This window comes from Drosophila arizonae, chromosome X (assembly GCF_054131065.1).
Source record: "Drosophila arizonae isolate 15081-1271.41 chromosome X, UAZ_ARI_1.0, whole genome shotgun sequence".
Taxonomy (NCBI): Eukaryota; Metazoa; Arthropoda; class Insecta; order Diptera; family Drosophilidae; genus Drosophila; species Drosophila arizonae.
Genome location: NC_142927.1, coordinates 9011289 through 9030429, shown reverse-complemented (window position 1 = coordinate 9030429; position 19141 = coordinate 9011289). Strand labels below are relative to the sequence as shown.

The window sequence follows — 19141 nt, the reverse complement described above, 5'->3', positions numbered from 1 at the left end:
TCTATATATTTCGATATGGCTAGCTACATTGCTATATAGATATATATGTGTATAAATCCATATTTCTATATTTTAATATATCCATATATATAATTCATTTACAATTATTTTCTATTTCGTGACAGCAGCCAAGCTTTATCAAAAAATAACATTTTTCGCATATAAAATATAAAAATTTACGAGGACCCTACATTCTATCTCTATAATTGCTTTATCGTGGTATATAAGGCATTGATAGCGCACCCTTTGGACGACATTTTAGCCTCAGATTGCTTAAATGTCATAACTTAAATGATTTATAGCCTTGACTACGCAGGTGGCTTAGAGTATTTTTCAGTCCAGGACTTATAATAGAAGAGCTCCTACATATTTTGATAGTCAAATAATATATAATACATTTACTCAACCTCTCGCCAATTCTCAGATGACAGAATTCTTTTAAAGAAGTAATACTATATATTATCATTATATAAATCATGAATAAATATATTATATTAAAATTATACATATTCCTTACAGCAATATATCTATCGAAAATTGAATTAAATATTACTCTTATATTTGACATGTCAGCGGTGGCTTAAGCCAACCGTTGCACAGCTTTTTGCAACTGCGGCAAACGAAAGACTTAGGCAACGAACTTGCTCAAGAAAATTTCTAGAGCTCATGTTGCTGCTGTTGTTGCTGTTGTTGTTGTTGCTATTGCTTCTTGGCAACATGTCATATGCATGTTGTGTATGTATGTGTGTGTGCGACGCATGTAACCGTGAAAATCCATTTTTCTTGTTCATTGACCAAAAACCTAAAAAAAGCAACAACAGCAATAGCTACAACTTGGCCTAGCATTTGGCTCTTTCACTTGGGCACTCTTTACGTTTTGCCATGGCTTTTATTTTGTCTATGATTAACGTTAGCTGCGACTCGACGCTGGCGTCTTTCGACTCAGTCACGAGTTGTGCACATATGCAGGTGTGTGTGTGTAAGTACGTACGTACGCGTGCTGCCAGCAACTATGACAATGGCTATAGCAACAACAACAACAACGGTAATCATAGTTTTATGTTGGCAAACAAACAGGTGCCCTAATGTCAATAATGTTGCTGCTGCTGCTGCTGCTGTCAGTTTCTAGTTGCTAGTTGCTGCTGCTGCTGCTGTTGTTGTAGTTGTCGTCATAGCATATTGACAAATTGCCTACACATTTCGGCCACAATTTTGTGTGCGACACACAGACAGACAGACAGACAGTCTTGTTAGCTACTGAAGCATGCGCGCTCCAGTCGAATGTTTGCTCGAAACAGTAGCCAAAACCTGCAACTTGCAACTTGCAACTAGCAGCTAGACAATGCGAACAAATGAAGAAACCGACAAAGGGACAGACGCTCAAGCTGACTGGACTAACAGATAAAGTTAGCCAGAATTTGTTGAGGCGGAGGCGGAGGGAGGAGGAGGAGGATTGGCACTGTTCATTCAAACTGTGTGGTTGTTGTTGTTGGCAGTTCAATTCTTGTTATTGTTGCTGTTGTTGTTTTTGTCTCAGCTTAAGCTGGCGTCTGCTCAAATTTGTTTAAAATACTCTCATTTTGCAGAGAGTATCAGATGGAAGGTGAGCAGGTGAGCATAAGGAGTTGGAATACTTATATCATATACATATGTGTATGTATTATAGTTACTTAAAAAATATAGGAGCACGTACAGTGCGCGTCATCAGCTTAGCGCCGCCTGGCGTTGTCTTTGTTCGTATTAAGTTTGATCTAAGGCATTTACAAGTTTTATTCATTGTTCTTCTAGCTCAAGCGTGTTGAGGGTTTTTAGAGCACTTCTGGGCACATTTAGTTATTTACGATAATCGCAATGTGGAGCCATCAAAATTACATGCGGTGGGAGACTGTGGAAATAGATATAAGATATTAAGAATGCTAAATCAAATGCATCGCTCATCGGAACGATAATTAGTGCAAACTTAATTCAATTTATTAAAATATTCAATCAACTTTCCTAATGAAAATTCATATATCTGTACACATAGTTAGATTTGAACTTATAATAATATATGTAATTATGTTCATCTGAAAATTTCTCATTTCTTATCAGCAATTGAAATGAAGAAACTGAAACTCGTTCTTCATCTCTTAACTCTAGCTAACAAACAAAGGGCATTAGAATGTCTTTGATCACTGGGAGCAAAACTCATCTGTGCTGTTCGTTCTTAGACTCTTTTTTTGTTTTTTTTTTTTTTTTTTTTTTTTTTTTTACAGAATTTTGGGCAGCAGAAATCGTGAGTTCTGTGTGGCTGCCGCTGATCGTGATTTGTTGATTTGTGCGATTGTCATTATTGCGGTTGTTGTCTTTGTTATTGTTGTTGTTGCTGCTGCTGTTGCCATGCAGCTCACATAAATTGTTGTTGTTGCTGCTGCTGCTACTCGCTCATAACATGTTCTTAATTATGGCCAGCGACTTTTTGTCTAAATCTGAAAACCCAAAAGGAAATTCGAGAGGAAATGCAGCAGCTCAGCTTCCACTCAAGATTAAGCAAATATTTGCAACATATCTAATATGTAGAGAGGCGGCAGCAGTCGGCAGTCGGCAGTCGGCAGCTGCATGTATCGAATTTCCAGCTAGTTGGCAGCTCTACGAGTTGGAAACAGCACCTGTGCTGCGTTCCCACACAAATGCGAATCAAATTGTGTTGATCGATGGGCGCAGAGCAGCAACTTTGCATTGCATTTCCATTCAGCAGAAGGAGAAGGAGGAGCAGAAGGATGAGCAGTAGCAGCAGCAGCAGCGGCAGCAGCAACCGGCATCAGCAGGTAGAGCGCTGCTCACCTGATGCCGATGCGCCAGCAACCCTCGTGACAGATTTGTGATAGACAGCAGCAGCAGCAGCAGCAGCAACTCTATATAGAGGGTGCTCAGCAGCTCGAAAGGGTTGCCCTGGGAAACCGAATCCAAGACCTGTCTCGCTCAGAGGAAACTCTTCCCTCTTTTGTTTGTTTCGCAAGTGGAGTAGGGCGGAGCCATCTATATAAATTATTGTATTTATTGTATACACATCCATTTTATGCCGCTTGTTTTGGGTTAGAAATAACGCCAAAAAATAAAGGAGGAAAGAGAGATGAAGGGATCGTGAAAGACAACGGTTGGCGGCGCTTCTGCAGATGCTTTTGAAACGGAATACCGCGAATCGCTTCCTCATGGGAAACGGATGTGCTCACTCTGCTTGAGTTTGTATTGTGGCATTGGCTAGCGAAATATCAGCTGTATAGTCATGAGAAATCACATAGAACCTAAACTTCTCGGCTTACATAACTTCTTGTTTCTCTACCATTCCTCATTAAAATCGAATTCCTTTCTTCAAGCTGTAATAGAGTAAATACAGCTTATTTTCAATTAATTATTATATTCAAATCCATAGCTATATCTCACGATATATTCTTCATTGATTTGGTTATATATTTCTCTCTTATTTATCACTCTTTTTCTCTAATTCTCTTCTCCTTCTTTCTGTTTCACTGCGTTTGTCTTTGACTGTCTGTTTATTGCATCTTCTCCTCTCTTCCTCTTTATCATTCACATTCTCTCTTTTATTGTGTTTGTCTGCTCTGCCCTCTCTACTCGTTTTCTCTCAGCTGCATCTTTTCACTCCATTTTCCTTTCTTCCCCACTCGATCTTCCTTTTTCTTTTGCTCTCATCTTTCCATCTCTCTCGCTCGTCCCTTTTTCTTTTGCTCTCATCATTCCATCTCTCTCGCTCGTTCTGCTTCAGTCTATTGCTTTCTCCCCATCCTATCTTCCTATCATTTCCTTAAGTTCTCTCTCTCTCTCTCTCTCTCTCTGTCTCTCACTCACTGTCTGCTTTCTTTTTCTCTCTTTCTCTGTCTTTCCATTTCCATCTCTTTCTTTCTTTCTCTCTCCATTGCATTCTTTCTCTCTTTCTCTTTCATATTCTCTCTGTCTTTCTATCTCCTTCTCTTTCTTCCTCTCTTTCTTTTTCTCTTTCTCCCTTTTCATTTTTTCTCTCTTTCTTTTTCTCTCTTTTCATTTCTTTCTCTCTCTCTCTCTCTCTTTCTGTCTCTCCGTCTGTCTGCCGCTTCATCTCCAACTGCCCTCCTTATTCCCATTTTCTCACTTTCTTCCTCTTGCACACCCTATCTCATTCCATCTTCTCCATCTTCTATAACCATGCAATTCAGATTAAGATCAGATTACCAAACAAACATTGCATTGGCCTCTTGAATAGCTTAAAATTCATGTTGTTTCATCTTATCAAGTATACAAAATCTATATGATCTGTGTTAGATATAATAATATGATATCTATACAAGATATCTACGTACGAAACCGATAGCCAAGATCGTCTAAAGAGTTAGGTCGCTCTCGTTTCGATGTCGAGTCTTTAAAATAGAACAGATTCAAAGTTACATAAAGTCAAATCAAAGTTGACATTTAACTGCAGCCTTCGCATTTGTTTAATTTTAAGATTTAGCAAGTTTCGTATCGAAACAGAAGCTCATTAGGGCCCACGTACGGGACGATCTGAACGAGAGTAGTGGATTGGCTATGCAAATGAATGGGCGACACCTTAAAGGTCTGACGACCTTGCTGCACGTCTGTGTGCCGAGGGACAAAACAAAAACTTTAAAAACTCACATTTGGACCAATTAAAAATCTATAAAAATTGTTAACACAATGACCCAATGGAATAGCAACACGATTTAATATTGGAAATTTTTTAGGGTAATGGAATCGAAATGCCATCCCATACATCTTCGAGCTACACAATGAGAGTGCGACAGAGAAATGGAGTGGAGAGAGGAGAGCCGGCATGGTCTTCATTAAAAGTCAATCAAATAAAATAAACTCATTGACTTTCTATAGAGAATCCTAATTGGGCAACAAATAACAACAACAGCAACAACAATGGCTAGAGAAGAAACTGAAAACAAAAACAAAAACAAAAAATATTAATTCAATCAACTCGAAGAGAAAAGAAAATCTACACTAAAATGAAGCAGACAATGGATGAATCCAAAAGCATATTGTCAATAATATTGAGTGACGCATGCCAAATGCTTTCAATAGAAGAGTCCATAAAAATTAATCAATTTACATATATTTTCAGTCTGTTAACATGAACAGCGAAACGCTCTCCAAAGAATTTTTACTACCCTCGCGGCATTTCTAAGCAGCTGCCAATAAAAACGATGACGATCCAACTGGAGAGCTAGAACAGGTGATTAGTTTGTAAATTAATTAAACATGGCTGCATTGCAGGAAAAGTTGCTGTGAATGAAAATAAATTGAAGGAGCTATTATTATTAATCTAGTATAATAATTTTATAAATTTATTTAAAACATGAATACTTAATTTTTAAGTTAGTTTTAATTTTATATTAATTCAAATCACTTATAAATGAATAAATAAATTGCCTTAAAAGCACCAGCACGATGGAAGTATTTTATCTGAAAATCTGATATAATAATATAATGACATATCATACACTTAAATAAAAAAATTTGTATACATTTTAAAAACTATTGAATTTCATATTTTTGTTGCTATGAATGAAATCAAATCGAAGGAGTTATTGAATATTATTAATCTATTATAATAATCTGATTAATTTATTTATAAGATGAATTTACAAGACAAGAAAATTTAGAAAAACTAAAAAATACTTATAATTGTAAAGTCCTACTAATTTTATTTTTAAGTGAGTTTTAATATTATATTATATACTAATAAGTAATGCTAATAAATAAGTAAATAAATTATAAATAAATAAATAAATTATATAAATGTATATAATATAATATTATTATATATTATATTATATATATTAAATTTATACATTTTTTAAAACTATTGAATTATATATTTTTTATATAATTTATGAGTAAACTTGATTAACTATTTTTCATCAAATTGAGTGAGATGTAGCTAAAGTAAGTTATAGAAATTTAGAAATTTTTTTTACATGACCTAAAAAATATTTTATAATTGAATTATGTGCATTTGTATAAGAAAATAATCTATTAAAATTGATCAAATAAAAACTATTGTCAATCATACATTAGAAAGATTATTAGAGCAGAGTGTTAGTATTATTAGTCTTAGAGTATTAGTATTAGAGCAGAGTGGGTCATCTTTTTTGTTTTTGTGTAACTAAAACTTGCATGGAAAAATTACTAGTTGATCAAGTCAAAAAAAAAAAAAAAGAAAAAGGACCAATAGAAACGATAAAAACTCGGCTTGGCTTGATCAGGCATTGGGTCTTAGACCAAAATGTTGAGAGAGGGAGAGAGAGGGGACATCTCATGCAAAACTGATTTATATGCGAACATGGCTGAGCTATGACACGTTGGCCATCTAACAACAATTGTGAATCGCTTCTCAGTGAAGCATTGAACAGTTGTTGTTGTTGTTGTTGTTGTCTGTTTGCTGGTAATGCAATATGGAAAGCACCTGCAGCACCTCAGTCTAGGCTTATGGTCTAAACACACACACACACACATGGACACATAGACACACACAGACATTTGTGCCCAGTATTGTCGACCGTTATTTAATAAGGAAATTTAATGTTTATATTTTCATTTGGTAGATCGTGCAGCGTCTGCCTTAGCCAGCCAGCCAGAGGCCAGCCACTTCACAGACTCGCCAATCGCAACGTCTCAGGTGTCTCAGGTGTCTGAGCGAACAGGCGCCAAATGGTCAAAGCGTATTTCATGCCGCGCTCCGTGCGCTGCACGCATACAAATTGCTAAAATGCAAATGGCCAATGGAGTACGAAAGCAACAACAACAACAACAACAACAGCAGCACGAATGAAACGAATGAGCATCGAGTCGAGCTGGACATGCTCAAGTCTCGCTCTCTGTGAGGTGCTCGGACGCAAAAGGCGCAACGAATCGACGCGTCGGCCAAATTGTTCGCACGCCTCTACCGCACCGCACCGCACCGCCCCGATGCGGTCGCTCGCCCATGGGGTGTTCGGTTAATGCGTTGCGATTTTCGCGCATTTTCTTTTATTTTTCAATTACCTACAGCAGCCCAGCGCGCAAGCGCTTCGATACGTCGCTACAGAAGAAGAAGAAGAAGAAGAAGAAGAAGCAGAAGATGCAGCTCAAGCGAATGGAAAAAAAAAGAAAGAAAAAACGTTGATCGGCTGTTAGTTGGAATCATCTTGGCTCTTCCATCAATGTGCTTTGTCAATTAATTGATTGCGCTTCGATGATCGGCAATTGCAATTGCAATCACAGCAATCCCCACAACAACAACAATAACAACAATAACAACAACAGCGACAACAACAATAATAACTGTCGTATTTTGCGCTTAAATATGTGCAGCTCAATTGGCCATCGGCTACGCGCGCTAACTTGTCCAAGATCATCTTAGCCATCTAATGGCATCGTGCAACAGCAACACCAACACCAACACCAACAACAACTCAACTCGCGCCCAGGTGATTGTCTTACGGTGTCTCCTGTCTGTCGCCTCGCGTAAAAGTTGTTCCTTTCCTTATGTCTAATGGCCATTCGCACCGCTCGAGGGTCTGGCCGACTCGCCTCAGCAACAGCAACAACAACAGCAACAACATCAGCTCAACTCAATTCATTTATCATATTTGATGCCAGCAATGACTCTTCCCTTGCAGACGGTGTACCGCAAGGCCGCGCTTGACCCATATGCCATTATTTTAATACAAATCAAATTGCCGATTTTCCTGCCGAAATCAAATGGCAAATTAGCTTTCAGGCAGGCAGACAGCGAGAGTGAGAGAGACATGAAACAGACTTCTAGGACCTCTTGAAATCCTTGCATGGATAACTAATTATATTTTATACAGCATCCTCAGTCAAATAAAGGTTCCTTTGGCTCCTTCTACTTGTTAAGCGAATTGTCATTATCCTGCACATCAAGGACACACATGACTTTGATCCTGTGATAGTACCCCTATACCCCCCCCCCCCCCTATACCCCCCTATACCCCCCTATACCCCCCTATACCCCCCTATACCCCCCTATACCCCCTATACCCCCCTATACCCCCCTATACCCCCCTATACCCCCCTATACCCCCTATACCCCCCTATACCCCCCTATACCCCCCTAAGGAGTACAAAAGAGTGTTTGGAGGAATTTCATGTTGATGTCCTTGACTGGCCAGCATGTTTTTCAGATCTCAACCCCATAGCAAATGTCTGGGGTAATCTTGCAAGACGTGTGTATGCCAAAAATCGCCAATTGGAGACAGTTGGATATCTTAAAACGCAAATTCTACATGAATGACAAAGTTTCGAAAAGAACCTTTTATTAAATTTAGTGGTTTCAAAGAGGAAGGGAATTTTTGATTTAACTAAGACAAATGGAGGCCGGACTAAGTATTACCATTAGTTTTTCCATCAATCCGCAACGAATTCTGATTTTTTTTTACCACAATATGAATATGGGCTATATTTAAGAAATCGTTATTAAATCGTTAATTTTAATTGAAAAAGTTTTTTGCCATTCATAATTGAAATACTGAACTACTCATTTTTGAAAATTTTGGGGAAATATGCCATTTGGGAAAAATTTTCAGCCGATTCGCTTAAGTGGATTTAAAGTGGGCTATAATTATGATAAGCACTGTATTTGGTGCCAGCAATTACTCTTCCTTTGCAGACGATGTACCGCAAGGCCGCCCCGATTTTCCTGCCGAAATCAAATGGCAAAGTAGCTTCCAGGCAGGCAGACAGCGAGAGTGAGAGAGAACCTTAAAAAACCGTAGCAAGATGCCTGTCTACCAAATATCATGAAATTATTTCCAAGTATCTATATCAGTTTAACTAAAATAGAAATAGATTGAGAAATGTCTCAACTTTCTATAATCAACTTGACAGCTGGCTCATCTCTGCTCTACTCTCCCCTTGGCAGCCGCCATGATTTTTGCCGGCTTCCTTTCGGATAGTATTTAGCCAAGTAACTAATGCATAATGTAGCAGATATTGTGTGGACAAGCACCTTTCTTGCATATCCATCGACTATCGAGATGGGGCAAGTCAATAGCCCAGGCCGTAGCAGCAGTAGCAGCGACAAGGCGGTGTTTCTTATTTGCATGAGAAATGTGTCGTGGACAATCGTCGGGCTAAGCAAGTGCGAAAGCGACAACTGACAACGGACAGCGGACGACGGACAACGGACAACGGACAACGGACAACGGACGAGGGACATTAGACAGTACGACAGTTGGACAGTTGGTGAGGCGAGTGTGTGGAGCTGAGCTTGGAGAGTCAGTGTCGGTCGGTAGTGTCAGCATCTGAGGCTCGGCTCGACGGCTGCACTCTGTAGGCAGTCAACCGCATCATCAGCTCATCATCGATCACGGCGACGCTGTGGTCCGCAACGAGAGTCACAAAAGCCCAATGCCAATGGCCTGCAGCCAAGTGCATTAGAGAGATGCCTCTTCACCCGACCGCTCTCACTCCCTGTTTGTATGTATGTTTGTGTGTGTGTGTGTGTGTGTGTGTGTAATGCCCAGTAACAGTAATTTGGTGTTTTACTTGTTCTTGCGCGCCAGCAATCACACCTATGGGAATGTTTCTTACACATGTCCAATGCCACGGCGAATGCATCGAAAAATTCCAGCATGCACTTTGAACAACATTTTCCTCAGGTCTTTCGCACTATACACACTGACTCTCCCCCCTGGCCTTGGTGCCAGCCTCTCATTCCCCCCCCTACCCGCCTATCACCATGCCCCCATCTAAGTCGATCGTCATCGTTGCATCGTCGCAAGTTGCATCATTAAAAATTTATCAGTTGATTGGAAAATTATAATTCTTTGCTTTTACGCTTCGCGCAGTGCTATGATTTTTATAAGTCTTACCGCCTTAGCCACCTCAGCTCACCCCGCCTCCCCCTCCAGTCGCTCCAGTCAGCACCCAGCTGTCGGCCTGTTATGTAATAACTTTTGCTACGATCTTCACCGTTTGTGTGTTGTGTTTCGGATTCTGTATTGTTTTTCTCCCTGTCTCCCTCTCTCTCTCTTTCTCTTTCTCGCTTTTATGGTCACATTTAATAACTGACTCGACGACGACTGTGACTGTCTATTGCGTCTATCCGTCTCAAAGTCAATCTGTCTGAATGAATGACTGACTTACCGACTATTACGAGCGCTTCAACATCTCCCCACTCCGCCAGCCAAGCTGTGGTTCTCTCATCTCATCTGTACTTTTTTCCTATATTTATTTATATATATATATATATATATAATCGTTTCTTTGCTTTGCTTTTCTATCCTTGGCTATTTTTTGCCAGCTGTAGATGCGGAAATAAATGCGCTCAGATTCTTCGACTTGTTACATAAATCGTAATTTTCTATAGCCTCGTTCTAAGTATATCTAATGTATATTGCATTTAGCTACTCGCTTTTTCTATTTGCCCATCGCTGTTGAGCTGAACCTGGTGGGGTCTCTGGTACCTGGCACAGCCACTGCAAGCGGAGTACATAACTCACAATCGCACATGTCATTGGGCATTTCTCTCTCGCACTTGAACTTCCTGCATGACCAGCGATCGCTGTGGCAGTTCACAAGCTCTAAGCTCTGAGCACTGGTCACTGGGCGCTGGGCGCTGGGCGCTGGACGCTGGGTGGGGTCGGTTGTGGTGCCATGATGTGATTAGCCGCTTTAGCGGTACAGTTCTACCTTTTTTCTCCGTCTTTCTTTCGTCACCTTTCCCCTGGCCATTGGGTCGGTCTTTTACCCACGAACTGGAAGAAAACCTCTGCACAAATTAGTGAGAACCAAAAAGTACAGCTCAACACTATCGGGCGGACAATGAGTTGGCAGATTGCCTTCCATTGCCCGCAAAAACAAAACATGTTTGTTGACATTGCCATAACATTTCAAACTTGGTAACTCCCTAAGCCAAGTCTTTGTAGCAATTTCTGAGCTCAGCCAAGTCTAAGTACCTGTATTCCGCTTTGCGTCTTAGTTTAGCTGTCAGCTAAGTCTCCACTGCTAGGCTGCTCTAAGGCATTTCTAAGTTCCCACACGTGCATCAGCTCTTTACCTCCGACAGGCTAAGCGCCATGCTCCTGCCTGTCTCGGCTGAGCTCGTAGCTACTCCTGCTGAAAAGTCCAGCTGGCCTGCAGAGCTTTGCTAAGCACCAATCTAACTTTCAGCAGCTCAGCTCAACTCTTTATCCTTAACTCAGACCCTTCCCAAATGACGAGCTAAGTCCTTGTCTCTGCTCAACTCCTGCGACAGTTCTCAGCTGCCCACACAATTCGCATCGTTTTCTCTGCTCGAATATCAAGCTAACTCTCGCTACCTTCTTAGCCTTCTATAACCTCTATCTAGATTCCTCGACAAACCTTAGACACTGCTTGAATCCCTAATCAACCAAACTTTGAGCTCCTACTCTCTAATTAGACTCCGCTCAGTCATCTCTCAAGTTGATGCTCAGTTTCTGCCTAGGCAGTCGGCTCCTGCTCACAGTATTAACTAACTCTTCGATCCGGCGAATACTAACTAGCTTCTAGCTTAGTTAGCTCACAGTTTCGAATCGATCTTTGTTAACTTAGTCAACGCTTTGACTCTTTTAGGCAGGGACGCTAATACTCCCAGCTCTTAATCTCCGCTTGTCCATCACCAGAGTCATTATTCCTACTCGGTCTGTGGTTCTTATGCTGCACAGATTTTTCAATTAGCATTCGCATAATGCAGCTGACAATCTTTTAAGAGGCGCAACCCACATGAATATTATGCACTTCCGCAAGCCAACTCAAGCAGCAACTCTAGCAACTCAATTCATTACCAAAAAAAAAAAAAAAATCGTAGCCTATGGCAAAGAGAGAAGTGTGGCCGATGTGACGTGCAGACAACAGTCACTCAACGCCGCAGCTGGCAGAGCCGTGGGGCAGGCGGGCCGAGGAGTGACCCCGTTTGGCCAGGCATTGGCACTGGGTTTGCAGTGGGCCTGCGAAATTCCGCAGTGTGACAGCGCGATCGGGCATTTAAAAGCCTGTCAACAGAGATCTGCACAGTGGCCCAAGGAGTAGCACATTACATTATTATACAACACTGCGGGCACTCGTTGTCGTTCGCCCTAGCCCCGAAATCTTGAAAAGCAATTAGCAAGAGCCACAGTCAAAGCCAAAGTAAATCTCGAACCTCAGCCGATGCCCAATTGCAATGCCACAAATACTAGCACTAGATGCTAGCTGGTAAAAAAGGAAAACAAAATAGACAGCGCTGGTGAGGGGGAGAGCGGGTGAGAGGGGGAGACAGACATCGAGAGAGCAGCTACAGAAGCGGGACTTATCAGCAGACGGCAGCAGAAAGCAATTCTGCGGCTGATGGTTTCGCAGAAAATTGCAACTTGCGGGTAAACAAAGTCAACTGCCAAAGAGATGGAACTGAATGCAGCGCAAGACGGCGTGTAGAGGCGGACACCGCTCGGACCGAGTCGACCCGAAGCTGAGACACACGCCAAAGCATGGCGAGGCCCCAAGGCCCGTGGCTCTTCATGTGAATGTGGGTGCGCAATTATGCCGCCACAGCAACAGACTAACCATAAATTTTCTTATCAGCCCGCCAGTACTGAAAGCACAGGAGCGTATTCAAAAACTGAGATCTAGCTACCCGAAAATTTGGACTGAGCAGTCGAGGCAATAGTCGAACTCATTTGACGTGGAACAAGTTTACGAATCACACCTAAATAAATTTCAGTCATAGTTGAAACACACAACGCGCTTCTTATTGCAATAGAAGTGGCTTAGAGTCAAGACAAACGCATTTATCTAGATAGAGAGGAGAGAGCAGGGGGCATAGGCAAAATGGCGGTGGTACTTGAGGACTCTCTGGATAAGATGATTCAGCAGATGGCTGACTGCGATAAGATTCCAGTTGAGTATATGGATCTGCTGACCCATCGTATAAGATGTCGCAAAATCGAGATCTTTCACTATGACGACGAGGTCAGCTTCACTACCGACGGCGGCGAGGAGGAACAAGAGCTGAGCCTGGATCATTTAATGACCGAGGATCGCACCGATGACGAGGATCGCACCTTGAAAATTGTCGGTGAAATCGATTGCCTACTACGCCGCATCGAGCATATGCAATTGGCCATCAAGCACCGTCAGGACTATGTGCGGGGCTCCGATATGAGCTACCCCACTACCGAGCTGGAGTCGTCGTCGGGCACGCCTGTGCCAGAGCTGGGCGTCTTTGAGTTCAAGGAGTGCATGCCCGTGAAGGTGAAGAGGGTGCTGAGTCCGTACCAGCAACAGCTGGCCGCCAACGAGCTGCCCATGGACGAGCCGTTCCACATTGTCCTCAACCGGATGGAGGAGCTGGCGGTGCGCAATCTACAGCACGCCCAGCATCGCCTGCAATGCGAGATCGATGAGCTGCTCTGCAACTATCGTCTGATACGCACTCTGCTCGGCAAGATGCGGCGCCAGATGTGCCAGGAGAATCGACGTGTTCGCAAGCTGGGCGAGTTCACGCAGCAATATAAGGAATGGAGCCAGGAGGTGGTCAAAGATCTGCCCGCTTGTAAGCAGAACTTCGCTGTTATGGTGCAGAAGAAGCTCTGCAAGCATGAAGGCAGATGCATCATTAGAGCTCACAAGGCAAAGGAGGCCGAGTTCATTAGAACTTTTCTGAGCTATCGCCAGCTGAACTACGAGATACGTGAGTTCGAATTGGAAATCAAGGAGCTGCAACAGTACTGTAACGATCTCAACAAGGAGATGGTGATGCGCTTTGACATCCTTGAGGAGGAGGCGAGCGATACCTCAGAAACCTGTGAAGAAGTTTGCGATCTAACTATCTAGAGCGAAGTCAACAAATATTCAAAGATTCACATCTCGAGAAGTGTTGGAGGTCTTCTAGTGATTATTTTCTATATCCATCTGTTATATCATATACATATATCATATATATATTTCAATCTAAATAGACATACGTTACAATCAATTTATATGCATTTATCAATGGATATATCTATACGATATATGCCATATATCTAACCATACATTTTTTCGTTTGCTATCTATCCATATATATACTATAATATATATCATATATTTATCTATTCATATACAAGTATGTATACTTTTGTCATCCATTTATATATACATATGTATCTATGTATCTATCTATCTACCTGTGTATTATAACGGATCATTTATCCTATCGATCCTCATATCATATCTAACTATCCATTTCCCATAATATTATCTTAATATGTATCTGTCATTATCATTATTATCAGCTTTTTTATAGCCCATTTAAATAATAATAATGATTATAATTATTATTATATAACTATGTAAATCTGTTGGGCCCATTGAAGTCAACCGCGCTGCGCTCCTGCTCTGTGCCTCTGCTGCTGCTGCTGCTGCTGCTTAAAGCTGAGACACAAGCCAGCGAGCCACCAGCAGAAGGTAGTACATCATTTTGGACTTTATCAGCAGCAGCAACTGGCAGCAGCACCAGCAGCAGCAACAGCAGCAGCGCGTGGGCAGCAGCGAGCAAAATTCCTACGCCGCCAACGCCAAACAGCAGCAACAACAAGAGCAACAACAGCAACAGCAACAACAACAACAACGGCAATTGCAACTTAATTGAGGCTTGTCGTCTATGCAGCTTGCTTGTGTGTGCAAGTCTGTGTGTGTGTGTGTGCTAGCCAAAGTAACTGCGGTTGCTCTGCATCCGTCTTAGTCGTTCTCTCTCTCGCTCTAGCAGCAGCAATCGTTGGGGTATGCGTGCTGCGGCTGTCGCCCGTTGCGAACTTGATGCCTCGCTGCCCCAGTGCCTTGATGCTCCACAGACGAGCGACCAGACAACAACAGCAACAACAACAGCAACTAGTTGCAACAATAACAGCCCCATAATAACGTACTGAGGGCGTTGAGGCAACAACATGCAACAATCTGGCAAGTCAGGCAACCAGCCAGCCAGCCAACCAGCTAGCCAACCAGCCAGCCAACCATCATCTAAGCGCTGCGGCTAATGCAGCTGCAGACCCAACTCAGCTAGCTGCCCCCTCTCTCTATCTATCTCTCTCGCACGGCCATGGACAATTTAAGCTCATTCACTTGCCGCTGATTGCTGCTGGCGTTGGTGTTGCTGCTGCTGCTGCTGCTGTTGCTGCTGCTGCGACCAGCAAATTCGCAAGTTCAAGTCCAAGTCCAAGTCCAAGTGCAATGTTTTAGGGTTTCAACAAGAAAATTGCATGAGCACAGGAGCAAACAGGCTTAGCGAGAGAGAGAGAGAGATGGAGCGACACAGAGACAGAGAGACAGAGAGAGAGCGAGAGTAAGCCAACGACTGACTGCAATTTGCATTTGGCGTTTGCTGAGGCGTTTGTCAAATGGTAGCTAGCAACGCGCCTCACGAATGTGGGTTAAGCCTCAGCTTTGAGCCAAAAACAAAGCAAAAACAGCAGCAGCAGCAACAACATGAGCAACAACCACATTGTGGCCTAAACTAGTCCACATCATTGGCTTATATCGTTGCATAATCTGTGTCATTAGATGCCACCAAATCAAATCGCAATTGGCCGCCATCAAACGAACCATCTAACTGCTTCACTGGCGCCCTGAGGATCATCTGATTTGGCCATTGAATCGAACAATTGGCCAAAAGAAGCCGCGGCTACTTATGCAGTGCTTTTGCTGCAAAATATCAGAAACCATATGATCTTATCTTATCCACTTTGTCTGTAATTTTATTTATACACACATGTATAACTACAGTTAAAAATACAATGGGAATTCAGTTTTTAGCTATGAGACGAAATTTAAAGTACACTGAAGCCTGCTACAAGGCAGAAGAATATTTTGATGGATGGAAAGGTAAATAGAGGCCCAACTCCATAGTTTCTAGTTTAAATTCTACAATAGAATCTCTCTATCCATTCTCATGGTTTCTTTTCCATTTCTTAAATGTACCTGCTCACATCTTTCTCTCTCACTTTTCATGCGTCTTTATATTCCATATTACTAGTTTAAGTATCTTTCCCATTCCGTTTCAATCTCTCCTATATTTTTCTCTCATTAATTCGAGTTATTTCTCTCTCCTTCTCCGTTTGTATCTCTCTCTCCCTCTTTCTCCCTTTGTATCTGTTTCTCTCCCTTTCTTTCTTTCTTTGTGTCTCTTTCTTTCTTTCTTTTCTTTTCTTTCTTTCTTCCGCTGTATCTCTCTCTCTCTCTCTCTCTCTCTTTCAATCTTTCTCCGTCTCAGTCTCTACTCAGTCGCTCTTCTTTTAGTCTCTCAATCTCGCTGTTTCTCTTTTTTCTCTCTCTCTCGCTCTGTCTCTCTCTCTATCTATCTCTCTCAATCTGCCAATTCACTAGCTAAAGTCTCACTGTATTTATATTCCTATCATTCTTTTGATTCCCTCTCTCTCTCATTCTCTTTCTCTCTCTCTCTCTCACTTAATTGTCTCCCATACTGTTGATATAATATAATTTCTCTATTCGCCTTTATGCCACGCCCCTAAAATTGTTCAAGTACCCATAAGCTAGCTACCTTGCCCAAAATATTCCCATTTCTCCTGAACAATTCTCATACGAGAATCAATTATTTCTCAGTTATCCCACTTAATATACACAAATATGTATTATAATATTTTGCCCCACCAAAAACCTAACTGTGCGAAGGATTCAAGCTTCTCGAAGCTCATGAACTTGCTGCAAGTGTTTTGTGTGAACATTTTGAGTTTGCAAAGTGGAGTCTCGCATGTCAAGTGCTCATTTGCTCAGCTGTTGCTCAACTGTTGCGCAGCTGCCATTACATAATGCCAGCAACAACTTGGGGAATGCCAGAGAATTTCTCTCTCCTCTCGATCTCTCTGTTGTTGTTCTTTGGTCTTGCACTCGTCATTTGTCTTGTGGCTTATGGGAACAAAAAAAGTGTCCTGGGCTCACGCTTCGACACACAAACACATTAGTTGTAGTTGTAGTTGTTGTTGATTTATTATGGTTACATCTAATTAAAACGGTTCTGCAGTGCCAGCTAGACAGCGAGCGATCGCTGCTCGCTCCATGGCTAAGACTCGAAATGGTTTGACGTAATGAAGCAAAATGTTCCGCACTATGGCCAATTGGTATTGGCCATAACACACAGCTGCTTAAAAGATGATGCCTGCTTCCCGATGCCCGATACCCGCTGTCTGCTGTCTGATGGTTGACTTCAAAAGTTCTTTTCTGTGCCAGTCTATGGGCACAACAATTTCTGCACTGCAGAAGAAGTCAATTAAGCCGAACGCTAAAAGGCCTCTGATAAATGACAAATGACGTGTCTCGAAACGCAAAAAAATCGCAGAATCAACTAGTCTTATATGCTTAAGTAGGTGACGGAGTATAGCAAACAAATACCCTGTAATTTATGTCTACATCTATATCTATATCTATATCTATATCTATATCTATATCTATATCTATATCTATATCTATATCTATATCTATATCTATATCTATATCTATATCTATATCTATATCTGTATCTATATCTATATCTATATCTATATCTATATCTATATCTATATCTATATATATATCTATATCTATATCTATATCTATATCTATATCTATATCTATATCTATATCTATATCTATATCTATATTTATATCTATATCTATATCTATATCTATATCTATATCTATATCTATATCTATATCTATATCTATATCTATATCTATATCTATATCTAAATCTAAAGATTGAGTACGCACTTTCTATATAATTGCTATAATTACAGGGTATATTGAAAACTAAGGTAAAGTCAATTTGGCATTCGTGACTCGTCTGGTCTGCAGCACTCGTGTCCATATAATTTCCAACATAGAAATATCGCACAACAAGTGCAAATGCAATTAGTTCCAAGCTTTATTTGTTTAAGCGAATGCCGACACACACACACACACACACATAAACACACGCTTACGCATACATCTGGATTTTCTTTGGAACTTGCAACAGGTAGTCGCGACTCTCGGCCTGTTTGTGGTATCAGTTGGCAGCCTTATAATTGCCCAGATTATTTCTCTCCTATTTGGCCTGCTCAGCTTATTAAGATTTCTAAAATGTTTGCCTCAACTCGAATGGCAACAGTAGCAGCTGCTGTCCCAATGGCAGCAGCAGCAGCAGCAGCAACAGCGGCAACCGCTCGTTGCCTTTAAATGTGCGCTTGTAATCGATAATTGCCTATCGATTAATGCTCGCGATTCGGGAACAATGCCAAAATGAAATCGCGACCGCTCAGTGGCGCCGCCATGCTAATTACACGTTCAGATATGGCAACTGCAATTTGTCGTTCTCTCTCCCTCTCCCACTAACTCTCTTCCCCGCTCACGCCCGCTGCATACTTTTGGGCTGGCATCTAAATTGTGTGTGTGTGAAGAAGTTCTATTTATGTCGAAAATGGTGCTCCTCCTTATAAATGTAGGCATTGCGTCTGCTATAGCCGGGTATTACGATGCCAGTTATAGCCGACTTGTGGTTGGGAAAAACTACATTTATCGTTGCATTTACTATTATATATTTATATTTAGGTTTAAGTATATGCTAATATGTTGTAGCGTCGAGAAGTGTGAAACCCATATATAAGCTAAGTAGATCTGTGTAGCAGTTGTCGTTAGTCGTTGGTTGAATACTACAAAAATGGATTAAGGGTATATCCTAGTCAGGCACTTCTAATAATTTCATGCCGTGTCATTATGTTTAATATTTTTAAATTCATTCTTTTTCTAATGTACATAACATTTCATAAAGTAAGTAGGGGATACTGTTAACAGTAATCTAGTTGTTAAAGTTTGAGTTTATATCTCTAAAACGGTAAAAAACACGCCCCATTGAACGTATATGTATCCGACATATCTTTCTGACCTTGTATTCTCAACCCGAATGGAATTGGTAGTATATATCTTGGGTGCTTTATCTATCATCGCTTCTGAGATTCAAAATAATGCATTTTCCGATTTCCTACGCCCTTAAGGGGACAGACAGAAAGAGGGACATTGCAAAAAAAAAAAACAATACACTCATTTTACTGTGGTGAATGAGTATACAAGAGCAAATTATATACCAAAGTACTATACAACCATAAAATAAATAGTCTGATATCGTTTTGAGGCA

General features: G+C 41.2%; 1 protein-coding gene and 1 long non-coding RNA gene across 10 annotated transcripts in view; both read left to right on the top strand.

Moving 5' to 3' along the window:
* Window positions 1-5461, top strand: part of LOC149267857 (uncharacterized) — a 43747-nt gene extending 38286 nt beyond the window's left edge. For 3 of the 9 annotated variants that reach the window (XR_016270965.1, XR_016270964.1, XR_016270963.1), the window contains exon 5: window positions 4734-5456. This is a non-coding gene — a long non-coding RNA (uncharacterized LOC149267857). Of the gene's footprint in view, window positions 1-4733 lie in introns of all 9 variants that reach the window. The other 6 variants (XR_016270959.1, XR_016270960.1, XR_016270962.1 and 3 more) reach the window with 5 other exon arrangements.
* A 7178-nt stretch (window positions 5462-12639) lies between these two features.
* Window positions 12640-13975, top strand: LOC108620243 (uncharacterized). The gene has a single exon (XM_018017149.2). It carries the CDS (start codon window positions 12829-12831, stop codon window positions 13831-13833), a length of 1005 nt encoding a protein of 334 aa, XP_017872638.1. The 5' UTR covers window positions 12640-12828; the 3' UTR covers window positions 13834-13975.
* Window positions 13976-19141: the final 5166 nt, after the last annotated feature.